Below are 14575 nucleotides of genomic sequence, written 5' to 3'. Positions count from 1 at the left end.
CCCGCGTCTTATTTCAGGTCAGCAGCCGAGCACCGTAACCACTGAGCCACCGTGGCGGGGACGACAAAGAATGATGACAGGGAGTATAGGTAGGCATTGTCACTAAATTGCTTTCGTATTTTAATTCTTCCTCACCTTTCTGTACAGTAACCAATATTTTGTTCAGGCACAATATGGATGAACACATAATCCTCTAATGGAATGTCTTTAAACATATCGCCAGGTAGCATCACACAGCTTTTCACTGACAACCCAAACAGGAACTGCAAACCTCGATAACATGACTCCAAGCTCAGCAATGGCTCCTTCTCTGTTAAGTCAGTACAGCATCCATAAATATTTAATATATTCTTCAAGTGAGGTCGTTAAAAATAAAGACTGCTCTTTCAGACACACAAGTCAGAATTCACCCTGCCCACCAACAAAGACAATGGAGCTAAAGCTAGCATACACACTTATGTACACATAACAGATCCAAGCCGTTGTCCAGTTATAATGGCCAAAAAATAGCGTATATGTATTCGTATACACAATTTATTATTGTGTAGGGGCACATGACCTATGGCCCAGAACAGCTTCCAGTGAACGAGTCTTTCTTCCTTGTTACCACTCAAGCATTATACCTAAAAGAGGCGCTGACCGAGTATATTTCCCACAGTAATATGTTACAGAGCCAAAATCTAAAATTTTGTACGAAGTTCAGAATTTTATATCCATATATACCATTCAAACTTTCGCTGCTTTTTTATTCTTTTTCTCCACCACAGCATTACTAACTGATGCTAGGTCTGCCTCACCAAAACCACCATCTATGAATGTGCAATTATTCATAAGCAGCCTAAGGAACGAATGGCACTGGTCACAATGGCAGCATGAATCTATTGATAACTGAAGGGATTACACTCCAGCCACAAGCTCACTGGATCCCTCCCTCATTAATTAAGAGATGTGGGATTTAACAAGTGACATTTGACTCCCTGGCATCAAGTCGTCAGAGCTTAATGGCCGTACATATCTACTTGATCTACTTATTACGAACCTCACAGAATTTCCCGACAAGTTAGGATTTGATGATACACAAGACTCGACAAAATCAGAGATTTATAACAAAGTTCCCAATGTAACAAAAATAAAAATTTTAACCCCAGCTGAACTCAGCTCACGATTGAATGTCGATGCAACTCTCGACTTGCACACACAATTCTCTATTACTATTCTATTCACAATTCGACAAAATTCACCATTCTACAGAATGGTACTTTTGAAATCCAGTCAGAGTAGGCTGCTGCGCGCAGTTGAGGCATCACATACTCTTGGAGAGGGTGCTGGATCCGGAGCTGGCACCACTGCTGCTGCTCAGGCTGCCGTCGGCGGGCGGCGGCTGTCCCCCCGACGAGCCCGACGCGGCGCTAGGCGTGCGCCGGTGCCCTCCACCGTGCAGGAGGCCCGCGAAGGAGCGGCTGCGGGCCAGCACCGAGCCCGAGCCCGGGTCCACCGCCTGCTGCCGAGGCTTGAGCCGCTCGCTCAGCGACATGTCCTCGCCTTCTGCAAGAAGACGAAGAGACGGTTTTGAAGATTTTTCAGTACACGCACTGGTATAGATGAGTTCGTGCATATAGCGCTGGCACGCGCGGTTCTGAGTTACAAAAGCAGTGACATACTCGACGCGTTACGAAATTACACTGCCGTTCCTTGTTGGTTGCTAAATTAAGTATTCTCTAATGAATTTTCGTCCATATTTTCCCAGTGTCACACATAACCCCCTTCACAATAAGTCAGGCTGGAGCCTTGAGATACATGAAAAAAAAATCTAGGTACGAGACTTCAGCGCAACATTTGCGCCTCGAGCACCGTTATAAATTTTCAATGCACTGGACGATAGCACAGTTTTAGCATGGACCCCTTGTTAAGGTAGAATGTGACGCGACTGGTACACATATTCGTTAGAGGGTTACAGAAGACTGGGGACGGCGGACCAAAGACCGTTAAACGCAGAATCCCCAAAGGGTGCAAAGCGCCGAATCCCCCAAAGGGTGCAAAGCGCCGAATCCCCAAAAGGGTGCAAAGCGCCGAATCCCCAAAAGGGTGCAAAGCGCCGAATCCCCAAAAGGGTGCAAAGCGCCGAATCCCCAAAAGGGTGCAAAACTCAGAATCTCCCAAAGGGTGCAAAGCGCAGAATCTCCCAAATGGTGCAAAGCGCAGAATCTCCCAAAGAGTGCAAAGCGCAGAATCTCCCAAAGGGTGCAAAGCGCAGAATCCCCAAAGGGTGCAAAGCGCCGAATCGCCAAAGGGTGCAAAGCGCCGAATCCCCCAAAGGGTGCAAAGCGAGAGCGCAAAACGCAGGATCCCCCCAAAGAGTGCAAAACGCAGAATCCCCCCTAAGAATGCAAAACGCAAAATCCCCCCAAAGAGTGCAAAACGCAAAATCCCCCCAAAGAGTGCAAAACGCAAAATCCCCCCAAAGAGTGCAAAACGCAAAATCCCCTCAAAGAGTGCAAAACGCAAAATCCCCCCAAAGAGTGCAAAACGCAAAATCCCCCCAAAGAGTGCAAAACGCAAAATCCCCCAAAAGAGTGCAAAACGCAGAATCCCCCCAAAGAGTGCAAAACGCAGAATCCCCCCAAAGGGTGCAAAACGCAAAATCCCCCCAAAGAGTGCAAAACGCAGAATCCCCCCAAAGGGTGCAAAACTCAGAATCTCCCAAAGGGTGCAGAGCGCAGAATCTCCCAAAGGGTGCAAAGCGCAGAATCTCCCAATGGGTGCAAAGCGCAGAATCTCCCAATGGGTGCAAAGCGCCGAATCCCCAAATGGTGCAAAGCGCCGAATCCCCCAAAGGGTGCAAAGCGCCGAATCCCCCCAAAGAGTGCAAAACGCAAAATCCCCCCAAAGAGTGCAAAACGCAAAATCCCCCCAGAGTGCAAAACGCAGAATGCCCCCAGAGTGCAAAATGCAGATCCCCCCAAAGAGTGCAAAACGCAGAATCCCCCAAAGAGTGCAAAACGCAGAATCCCCCCAGAGTGCAAAACGCAGAATCCCCCCAGAGTGCAAAACGCAGATCCCCCTAAAGAGTGCAAAACGCAGAATCTCCCAAAGAGTGCAAAGCGCAGAATCTCCCAATGGGTGCAAAGCGCAGAATCTCCCAATGGGTGCAAAGCGCCGAATCCCCAAAGGGTGCAAAGCGCCGAATCCCCAAATGGTGCAAAGCGCCGAATCCCCCAAAGGGTGCAAAGCGCCGAATCCCCCAAAGGGTGCAAAGCGCCGGATCCCCCAAAGGGTGCAAAGCGCCGAATCCCCCCAAAGAGTGCAAAACGCAAAATCCCCCCAGAGTGCAAAACGCAAAATCCCCCCAGAGTGCAAAACGCAGAATCCCCCCAGAGTGCAAAACGCAGAATCCCCCCAGAGTGCAAAACGCAGAATCCCCCCAGAGTGCAAAACGCAGATCCCCCCAAAGAGTGCAAAACGCAGAATCCCCCAAAGGGTGCAACCCAGAATCCCCCAAAGGTTGGTTGGTTTATGGGGTTTAACGTCCCAAAGCGACTAAGGCTATGAGAGACGCCGTAGTGGGGGGCTCCGGAAATTTTGACCACCTGGGGTTCTTTAACGTGCACTAACATCGCACAGTACATGGGCCTCGAATTTCTCCGCCAAAGAAATTCAGCCGCCATGGCCGGGATCGAACCCGCAATCCCCAAAGGGTGCAACGTCGACTCCGCAAAGAGTGCAGAGAGTTCTGTTTCTCGCATTGAATTTCTGTCATTTAAAAGAAACGCTCTTTCAGGCTCTTTGATCCCACGGAGGACAAAAAAAGGTTCAGGAGATAGCGGAACGTGACAGGTCTGAAGCTAGGCAAAGAAAAAAAGAACAAGTCGGCCTCACGTTTGGCCAAGGCCTAGTCTCGGCCGTCAAGTGGGACCAACTCTGCCTGCCCGGAGAGGGACTTCAAGAGAAGGCCGGTAACGCTCTCTCCCTAGATTTTTGTTATCATTTGGAGTTTCGCAGGAGCAGATTTAAAGACTTCAGCCTGAGTGCACGTGTCACCAGCAAGAGCATAGCAAGTGGTGGAGAGAGCGTTCAGCTCATGTCAGCAGTAGTCCAAAGAACACACGTCCGACTCATCAGCGTAAAGAATCAGCGTAAAGACTCATCAGCGTCAGAGTCCACAGGGCTCTGACGAGACCCTAGAGACCGATTCTCTACACAGAAACATCCGGTTTGACTCAAATACAGCATGAAGGTAAGGCACAGTAAGTGGGCCAAAGTGCGGCGCAACGGCTAGGAGTGTTTCGCCAAGCGCTATGTAACCACATAGCACACATAGCAGACAACGCCCACAGGCAGACCTTACAGAAAAAAATTACCAAAATGATGTGGATGGAGATAAAAATATCTTATCGCAATCAGAAACCGACATGTCCGAAAGGTCTGCGCAGCGTATAAAAATAAATGTTATGCCCATGATGTCCATTGTCCGACTTCGATCCAATTGTATGCAGTATCAATGGGGCGCGCCGCGCCGGTTTTCAACAAGGAATCTCGCAGGAACAATTGAATCTGACCGTAAAAAATGCATGTTACCCTGCTACCGAGTAGGGCACAGTTAAGGCGCCTATCTGAAAATAAAATCACTCTTGCCTAATTAACGCGGGTGCCTAGCAGCGGAGATTCCACGAGGTGCACAAAGCATCGTTTCGCAGAACTTTCACGACCAGCAAGACGACAACGATATAAAGCAAATTTTAAGAAACCTCAGCCCACTCAAAGAGAAAAAATGATTGTATAAAGGAATTAGAAAGAAGGAACAACTGAAGATTGAAATAAAGAAAATGCGGCGCACACGCCTTCTTTCAACTACAAGGACTGAATAGACGACTGGTAACTAATTTTAGCTGCATGTTTACTTCATACAAATGATGCGTTAAACATTAGAATACATGGATCACCGCGTGGTACTCGCCTACGACCGCTAAATAACTCATAACTGAATTTCTTCTCTCATGCTATTTTGGCTTCACTTGTATCAACTAACGATGGCTGTGCTGATATTTAGGCCACCTGGGGCACGAAAAATCCAAATATAAACGCTGATACGCAGTTTTAATTCACTACAACACTTAGATCAGCCTGCCTCAAGAGCTGGAATGACAACAAACGACCTTTTATCAGTTCTATTGCAGCTTTTTTGAAGCCTCAAGTTACTTAAAGGTCAACTGCACGACACAGCTAACGCTGGCTGATGAAACCGAAACAGCTCAGGAAGAAATTTAAATATGTATAATTACATCGCTTAAAAGAAAAAAACACGCAAGCGAAAATTGGGTGTCTAGTCATTGAAAAAAAAAACAGCAAGCCAAAAAGTTGCTGGCATAGCGAGCTAAGTAAGCTGAATATGAAAGTGAGAAGCAACATAAAATGGAAGCGGGAACGACGAGAGGGAGAATCAGGGTCGTAAGGAAAGATGGGGAGGCGACGGGGCATATTGTCGCAAAAGACAGGGAAAACCCATACTTAGCACGTACTCAAAGACAGATCGGACAAGCGGGGTGTCCCATTCATCGTAAATGACGCCTCATTATGGTTCCGCGAAGGACACGTTAACACACGCCCCCCGCACCCACTAAAGAAAGATCTCGTCCGTTCCGCTACCGCTCCGCCCGTTGGGAGGAGAGAATAAAAAATGATGGCGAAAGGAAGAAAAGGGGAACTAAGGAGGGGTATCTTCGCGCAGGGCCTCAGCTAGGGTGTAACGTAGTACTGTGCAGTGTGCACAAGGAAGACAAGCGAGCAGAATGACTTTGCTTTAGATCTTAGCACACGGAGGAAAATGGAACTCGAGAGGAGGGAACACTCGAGCGGGATAAGTATAGGTGGAGAGATGATATTAGGGAACTTTGCGGGTATATAAGGCAACCGCTACTGAAGCAGGACGTGCAACCTGGCGTTGTAATGCGACAGCGTTAAAAGCCTGGTCGGGAAGAAAATGTGCAGTCGGTTGCAAGATGCAGTCGGTTGCCCTTTGACTGGAGGGAACTGACGTCACCACAGCGGATAATTATCATTGATTGAAGGAAGTGACGTCATCAGAGCGTATAATTATCATTGGTTGGGGGAAGTGATGTCACCAGAGGGTATAATTACCATTGGCTGGGGGACGTGACGTCACCAAACCAGAAGTGACGACACTTCCGGTAACGGGACCGTCATCTTCTAATGCTATCACAATGCCAACACTTGAGGTAATTAGGTGTACTTGCGAATTTTGATATTCGTGACAACACGGGCTACCGCATTGTCATGGTGCTACCCAAAAAAAAAATGGAATCCTCGCAAAGCTTAAAAGGACAAATTGAAGTGTATCAATACGATAGGATACCTCGTTCCAATGACAGCGACGTACGCTACTCTCACTGATAACGCAGCTTTAATAAGCTATAAAATGTTTAAAAAAATTAGATATAGGTGTCGCCACAACCGGCCGTTTTCGCAAGGGAACTGAGGTGCGTCAAGACAATTGGGCCGCGGATCCCTGAGGCTATAGGCTACACCCCCATTTACATCGAAACCATGATTCTTTTCGGTCTTGACGTCACGAGCTTGAATACAGTGGCGGTAAAAATTTTAGGTGCAAGATCCTTAGCAATAGATGCGTCAGGAAGTCATAATTCACTACTTGCATAAAGCTACATGTCTTCAGCTCCATTTTATAACTCCCTTTTATAAAAGAGTGCACTAGAGGACAGCTGACTCACTTTTTACTCTTTTTAATAAAAAATGTTATAGCAGCTACAGCTAACTGACCACTCTTGAGGTCGTGTATCTTGCGCATATCTTGTTCAAGAATATTTTTAAGTGTACATATTTACTTAAAGTGTTAATTAGCTTTTAAATTAAATTGTGTAGAAATCCTGTATTCAATAAAACAGCCTATGCACTGATTAGCATCGACCCCTCCCCCACTTTCTGATGTCACTCTTACAACATTTTCTCCATCAAACCAATTTGACGAAGAAAGGCTCGTTACTACACGTGCTGATAAGATTGCGGTAATTGTTAGAAGAACTACTTTGATGCGCGTATAGTTCATAAAACAAGCGCGCCTTCTCGCACACTCAGCCTCTCCTTCCGCCTATGGCGTTGCGCGGGATTGTCGAGACAGCGCTTTCCGTGAGAACAAGGGTGGCGTTATACTTTTCCTCATCCCAACTATAGGAATGGTCACGTAAGACGGACAACGTTAATGCGCAAGACTTTCCTCTTGCGTGAGCTCCGTTGCTTTCGCTTATTCCCACTCCGGGGAAGGAAAAATTGATCGTGCCTCCAGGATAGCAATTACTCTCCGGAGGGGCCAAGTTGTGTAAGGTACACGGCCGGGAACCTCCGGGGAAATAACGCACCGGCCAGGCACCACACGCGTCGATATATATCCGGGAAATTGATCCTGAGGTCCCTCTCACGCAAACGATAAAGCAGACTAGCTGTATACAGCATCTACACAAAAGACAGCGTTTGTATTACATGGGGAATGAAACACCATTTGTTTTGCGAACCATGCACGCGAAGCAGTCATCTGCGGATGAACGAAACAAACTGAGTATGAGGCAGAAAGTGGTCACGTGGGAACACACGTATGCTACTGCGCAAGCGCAGCAGGCAACCGGATGTTCCGGTGTACGCACACTCTACTAACGTCTCCGCTACGCTAAAACTACACTCTAAACATGAATACGCCTATATGGGAGTAAATAGGGTGTAAGCTATATTCTAGTGCACACCTTTTTATAAATGGGAGTAGGCTAGACGACAGCTTACACCCTTATCACTCCTTTCGGTGCTGCGCATGCGCTGAGCGTAATGCTAGGCCTAATCACAAGCCATCGCTAAGCATCTCCAGTTTTCCGCTTTCTTTTTGGATGATACACTCGTCAATGCACTTTCGACCTTTACACACGTACCACTGATGGAACGTTTTTTTTTTCTTTTTTTTTTACTAGGGGAACGAAAACCACACCCCGATGCAGCAGAAGCCGCGAAGCACGGCATCGAACAGGAAATGCATCGAATACAGGAAACACAGGCAAGACCTTTTCATTCGCTCGATCTTCCGGAGCAGTAAGGAACGGAATTAAAGTTCTCAGAATTCTCGGTTTCTTTTCTTTTTACTTTAAGCACACAGCCTGGGGGCTAGAAAGAAATTACAAAGAGGAGGCGGTTAATGGGTTTCTGGATGGCGAATCAGAAGCAGTCCAAAAATACAGTTCCAATTATTGAACAAGCTAAGGTTAAAGCAAGAGAAAGGCCGAATAAAAACCAAAGCGAAACAACCGATCAACGAACCTCGCTGTTACTCGCCAGGAAGAAGAGAAAAGTTTATTAATGCTCCACTAATGGTGTTTGTGACTGACAGCACGTATTAGTGCGTCCTCTTGCGTGGCACTCTACGGTGCGGTCCTTAACGCCTACAAGCAGCAACTCTATAGTAGGGGTTGGCACAACGAAACAAGAAACACGGGAAAAGAAGGAAGAAAGATGAACGTAAGAAAGAGAAAAAACAGCGGCGAGTCCGCGACCGATCCTCCTTCGATTTCCTAACACTGACACGGCTCTCCCATTTGCCGGGGGGATCCAAGAGATGGTCCCTCTTCGATCGGTGGGGGCCGAGTGGCAATGGCCGGCGCAGAAACCCACGGCTAGGCAACCCTCGACAAACCACGGTTCGGTTGTTTTTCGAGTAGTTCGCTTATCACGAAGGAAGCACGGTTGGGAAAACCGTGCCTTTTTTTTCCCCATCGGAATGGACTTCGATCGCGCCGGCAATTCGCTGCAGGTAATGGGACGCAGCAAACTATAACGGCGCCGCGGTGGTTCAATGACCTCGGCGTTCGGGTGCCCGAGCACGATGTCGCGGGTTCGATACCGGCCTTCGCAGCCGCAGTTCGATGCTTAGGAGATACCAGAACAGCCCGCAGTGTCCGGATTTCACTACGGCATTCAGTCATAGTACACGGTGTTGCCTTTGGCACGTAATACAAATCCGTCCAGCGTAGGTTCGGCAAGCCTGAACGACCGCACATCTGAAGGCACAGATAGCGACCAGCCATGTATGATGATTTTCGCTGGTAAAATTAAGCTAGTGATGCCATGAATTCGCCGAACACATCAGCATTGCGTTGCCGCTAGCATAAGCATAAGTAGCAGCACTGAGAGTAAAATAAATGAAATTAAATGCGTTCATGTCCCGGCACATACAGTCAAGTAGATATGAAACGCGAACGTGCATATGCCATGCTTTTCTACTTTGCAGCGAGATGTCCCTTTAAATCAAGTTTATGAATTTGTACTTCGGTAGAGACTTCATCCAGAAACATTAATCAGGTTAAGTTGTACACTGTAGTTTAAAGTACAAGGGTAACTGTTTTGTTCACAGCCGCTGTTCGCGTTTCATTCCGGCCTGAGGAAAAGTTTGCGGGACGTAGATTCACAGCAAAAAAAAAAAAAAGTTCGTTTCTGCGTTTTCTTGGTCACTCGGTAGGCATTCCATAACAGAGGATGGAGACAGCATATCCGCTCGTTCTTCAATGCTTTTCAATGAACTTTTTTGCCCAGCCGCAGAAATACTGTTCCCGCAAAATCCGCATACCGCAAAATCTTTGTCCAGGCCTGTACAACAAACGTAAGTCAAAGTATGCACACTATGTGCAGCAATAGGGCGCGTTTCGGTCGTCGTTCCAAACACGGCGACGGAGCGCACCGATGAATAAGCGTTGACCCCAGAGGGCTGAGTCACAAAACAATGCGTAGCACACAAACACACACCGCGATTGTGTGCCTCATTCATCCGCACGTTTCGTCGCGTTGCCAGGGGAGGAAGCGCGTCTCGCACCAACATTCGACGGACGTGCATCCACACCTTCGATAGAACGAAACGCGCCGTCCTGCGAAAGCTTCTCGCTCTATCCATTCCCAAGCTGCCTCTCCTCGGGCGGGGGGTTGGGGTGTTCGGCATCTGGAGAGCTAACCAACACCACCCACCAGCTCGCGCTCGTACGCCACGGCGCACTTGTAGAGCACAATCTCCGCAAGGTGCCGATAGAACCAAACCACTCTTTCTCTCCAGCGTGGGGAGCAGTGTGGGAGCATTTTTGCCGACCGCAAAGTGTGTATATATATTAGGAAAGCACAGAAGCATTTTTTCAAGCCCTCAGAGTATCTCGCCTTTTTCACGAAAGCGGGGCGACAGCCGATCTCCAACAGGCGAACCGTGTGAACTCCGCACCCCCCACATGTGGCCGCTATCCCCCTTTTCCTCACCCGCAGACCCCGCCGTTCTTCCACCATATGCAGCGCCAGACGCGGGCGGAGCGGCTTCGTTCATAGTGCACTTGCCGGTACCACGTGCTATGCGCGCACGGCTAAAGCCCACGCCTAGGTTGGAAGGACACCGAAAGAAAACAAAAAAAGACAAAAACAGAACAAAAAGGCAGGAGCCCCACGGCGGTAAAGTAAGAAAATAAAAGGGAAAAAAGGCTGGGGACCACCGCTCCTAGCGGCACTCCCCTATTTCTTCCAAGAAAGCCATTATGAGGACGGAACCCGACCGCTCTTTCTATGCCGCCCCCCTACGGTGGCCCCGCTCCCCTATGCTCAACCCCCCCCCCCTCCTCCCTCTCGCTTCTTTTCCCGAGAATGGGAGGGCCTCCTTTATATGTGGGGAACAAGGTCGCCGCGCGCTCTCGTCCCAAGGTGCCGAGAGGAGTTCTGTTCCTCCCGTGTTTTGGTGTTTTTGTTTTTGGCTCTAGTCTTGTGTGTACCGCGTCTGATGGGATCCGCGCCCTGTCTGGGATCGATAAGGCCGCACATCCGCTGACCGTGGCCTCTCTAGACTGGGGAAAATCCGCTTCTGCCTTCTTAGTCACGACGGCCCTGGAAAGAGCCCGGGGCGTACAGCGGTGTTTGCGAAACCATTCCATTAGGAAGGAACTGGATCAAGGAGGCGACGGGGGAACTTGCCGTGACATCAGCAGAAATTACGTTAGTACTTTCGGGCCGAATAAGACATGTCGCAACGTCAGGGATTCTCGACGTCACGTGGACTTTTTTTTTGTTGCGTGGTACTGTTTATTGCACGCGAAGAATGCCCGGCACTCAGAAATTAACTGTATCGGCTCAAGACGTCAGGAAAATGCTTAGCACAGCGACCGGCAGCAGACTTGGCCTGTGCTACTAAACTTTGGGACTGGTGTATTGGTTTGGTTTGGTTTATGGGGTTTAACGTCCCAAAGCGACTAAGGCTATGAGAGACGCCGTAGTGGAGGGCTCCGGAAATTTCGACCACCTGGGGTTCTTTAACGTGCACTGACATCGCACAGTACACGGGCCTCTAGAATTTCTCCTCCAAAGAAATTCTAGCCGCCGCGGCCGGGATCGAACCCGCGTCTTTCGGGACAGCAGCCGAGCACCATAACCGCTGAGCCACCGCGGCGGCGGACTGGTGTATTGTAAGCTGTACGTCAGGTATAAGAGACGCCGTTGAAGTGGTTCTAATTAATTTCGATCACCTGGCGTACCTTAAAAAGCACTCACGATGGAAGAAACATGGGCGCATTCTCTTCACCATCACCCCCGAAACGTCACGCGTGACCTCGAGTTTGGGAACCGAATTCCAAAGCCTTCAGTTCGGCAACCGAATTCCAACGCAGAGCCATCGCGGCGGGTTATCTCGGGACTGAGCTCAATCGCTCTGATATACTTGTACACAATGCGCCATACTTAAAGGAAACACGGTAACGCGCGGCCGCCGGGCCTCTAGAAGCACTGTTTCCGAGAGCCGGCGAGAATGGACGGCACGAGCATGCGCGCAAAGAGCAGCAGGCGGTGTTTACTGCGCATGCGCCATGTAGGCGGCATTTATTTGCTGCTAAATAACACCGCCCACCAGTGTACGAAAACGCGATGACCTAATATTGACACACAGACGGCATGTATTTGCTGCTAAATAACACCACCTACCAACAGACGAAAACGCGATGACCCCACAATCTGAATGTAAGCGAGCTTCACAGGCATTTAATCGACTCCAGCGCCCAATAATGGTGTAAACCGATACTGTGTGCCGAGTCCGGTAACCATTAATCTACAGTAAAACCTACCGAAAGCCCGAGAAGAAAAGGGTTAACAGCGGGGGTAAATGACACCGCGCACTTTTCCCAGGAGCTCCCTCCCTTCTAAAAGTATACAATCGCATAAAAGAAAATCTCCCACTGAATTGTATCACACTGGCACAGCGCATCATTCCCGCGGCTTCAGCGCGCTCTCCCGGTCACCCTGTGTTTATCGGCGGGGAGAAAGAGAGAGAGAGAGAGAAGGAAACAGCCCGCACACTCGAGTATGGACTCAAGGGTTCCGCTGTCGGCGCTGAAACGTGTGTTTAGCGTCGCAGACTCCGAGCCGCGCGCCGCCCACCCGCAAGGGACTCGCGCAAACACACATACTCATCTCTTTGGTCGACCGAGAACTGCCGGCTATTCCGAGAGTTCAAAGGCCGGAAGCGCTGAAATCCCACAATGGCGCATCCTCTATCTAGCGTCTATCATCGAGCTATAAGGACGACGTCCGTCAGAAAAAGCTTCTTCGTGGACAGCGAAGTGTACACACAGACGGAATAAGGAAACCCAACCGGAACTGAAAAAAAAAAAGAAACTAAGCATATAGCTATTGTGATAGACCGGTTTCTTAAATTGGCCCTGGGTCCACACTGGGCACGAGGAGATTGATACACAGACTCCAAGAATGATTTTAGAATATGATTTAATTAAATGGATCTGGCTTGATGCCGCTTACGGGAAATGCAGTAGGGCTCGTCCACGTAGGGGCTCAGTCAGCTTGTTGTGGCACGGGCTCGACGAGTGGCTGGATGTCTTCTGCGGCCAGGCTGGGGACTTTTCGCGGCTGTGCAGCTCTCGTTCTCGGCCAGGCGTTGGAGGAGCAGCTGGTGTGGAAGCGTGCTGTCGGAGGTCGAACGTGGGCGAAGGCTAGACCCCGGGCTCCCTGGTCAATGCGCGGCCCCGGTCTTCTGTCTTCCTCCGTCTCGTCAGCTCGTTCGAGTCGTCCCTCTCTGTCCTTTCCTCCCGCCGGCTCCCCCTTTTTAAGCATTTTGCTTCTTTCTTTCTGCAGCCTCCACCTTCGCCGTAGCCGCTGGCTGCTTCACGCCGCCCCCGCGGCGCCGCCCGCTCGCCGCTTCCTTTTGTTCCCTCCGCGCAGATCTCCCTCCTCGTGACAGCGTCGAGCCCCCCTCCGTGGCGACGCGACGCCAGTCTGCCGCTTCCCGGGAAAGTCGCTGACCGGGTCCACTCCGCGCAGCTCTCCCCTGGAATCTTCGTGACAGGCTTAATCCCCACCGCAGGAGTCGTCGACGGCCATCCTATGCGCTATGTGGCCTTGCCCCTCCGTGGAGACACGCCGCCAGGATGGAGCGGTCTGCCGCCTCCCGGGAGTCACTGACCGTGTTTGTGCGGCCACTGGTGTACGCGCACGAATCGTCACACTATAAAGCGCAACGTGCAGTTGATCCTGCTCCGCCCGTCTGTTACAGCGCGCACTGTCTATGCAGCCCTGGATAGCTGTCACAGTTCTAATCTAAGAAGGCTGAATCAAAATCCGAGCATGGCTTGAGGCAGATGGTGGCGGCGCCTATTACCAGATATATTAACTATTAGTGGAGCCGCACAACTTTTACCACATGTTTACATGTTTTGAGCAGCGCTGAGCAGTTCGTCTACTGCCAAAGTGGCATGACAGTCATTAATTAATGATCTCCAGGTTTTGAACCAATCAGAACGCCAGATTTCGACAGGTGAGGTGCGGTATCAGCATCATCAGCCTCACTACACGCCCACTGCAGCAGGGCAAAGGCCTCTCCTTATTTCTTTAATAAGCCCTGTCCTGTGCCAACTGCGGCCACCCTATCCTCACAAACTTCTTAATCTCATCCGCCCAATGCACCTAACTTTCTGCCGCCCTCTGCTACTCTTGCGACGTACGGTATAGTTGGGTGCAACTCAAGAACGAAGCGGCTTTTCCCCCTCAAAGGAACCCCTTTCCAGCCAATGGCGTCGGCCTATTCTCATGAGCCTGCTAGGGTGACGATGCGTAACGATGCGCAACGTAACGAGCCCCCTCCCTGCATTGTTACCCTAGCAGGTCATAAAAATCGGCCGACGCCATTGGCTGGAATTGGGTCCTTTGTCGGGGAAAAGCTGCTTCGTTCTTGAGTTGTATCCGATTATAGTGTCGTATGCATGTATGGACAGGTATGGCAAGGTACGTGCGACATGGCATAACTGGCTTGGTACGAAATGTGATGCCATGGAATGTCATAGAATAAAACGTCATGGATTGATATCGCATAAAATGGGTATACGAGACGAGCATAGCGGAAGGCTCCCCCGATGAGCAGTTTTACAATGACCTGATCGAAATGCCCTCGATATATTTCATGCGTCTCACTGATCCATCGAGAAATACTCTTCCTGGCGCCAAGCCTGCAAGTGCCCCCGTTCCTCACCTACGTCTTCCGCCAGTG

The 14575-nt window shown here is 49.7% G+C and overlaps 1 protein-coding gene across 5 annotated transcripts in view; it reads right to left on the bottom strand.

Moving 5' to 3' along the window:
• Window positions 1-14575, bottom strand: part of LOC149366099 (rho family-interacting cell polarization regulator 2-like) — a 146030-nt gene that overhangs the window by 21645 nt on the left and 109810 nt on the right. For all 5 annotated transcript variants that reach the window (XM_089548516.1, XM_089548536.1, XM_089548499.1 and 2 more), the window contains one exon: window positions 1312-1545. In XM_089548516.1, coding sequence (XP_089404642.1) covers window positions 1312-1534 — 223 coding nt within the window. In that variant the 5' untranslated portion in view covers window positions 1535-1545. The remainder of the gene's footprint in view (window positions 1-1311; window positions 1546-14575) is intronic.

Source organism: Amblyomma mixtum, chromosome 1, assembly GCF_055824585.1.
Source record: "Amblyomma mixtum isolate Tamu chromosome 1, ASM5582458v1, whole genome shotgun sequence".
In the NCBI taxonomy this organism is placed as follows: domain Eukaryota; kingdom Metazoa; phylum Arthropoda; class Arachnida; order Ixodida; family Ixodidae; genus Amblyomma; species Amblyomma mixtum.
Note: the sequence above shows the minus strand (reverse complement) of the source record. Positions and strands in the feature narration are given on the sequence as shown.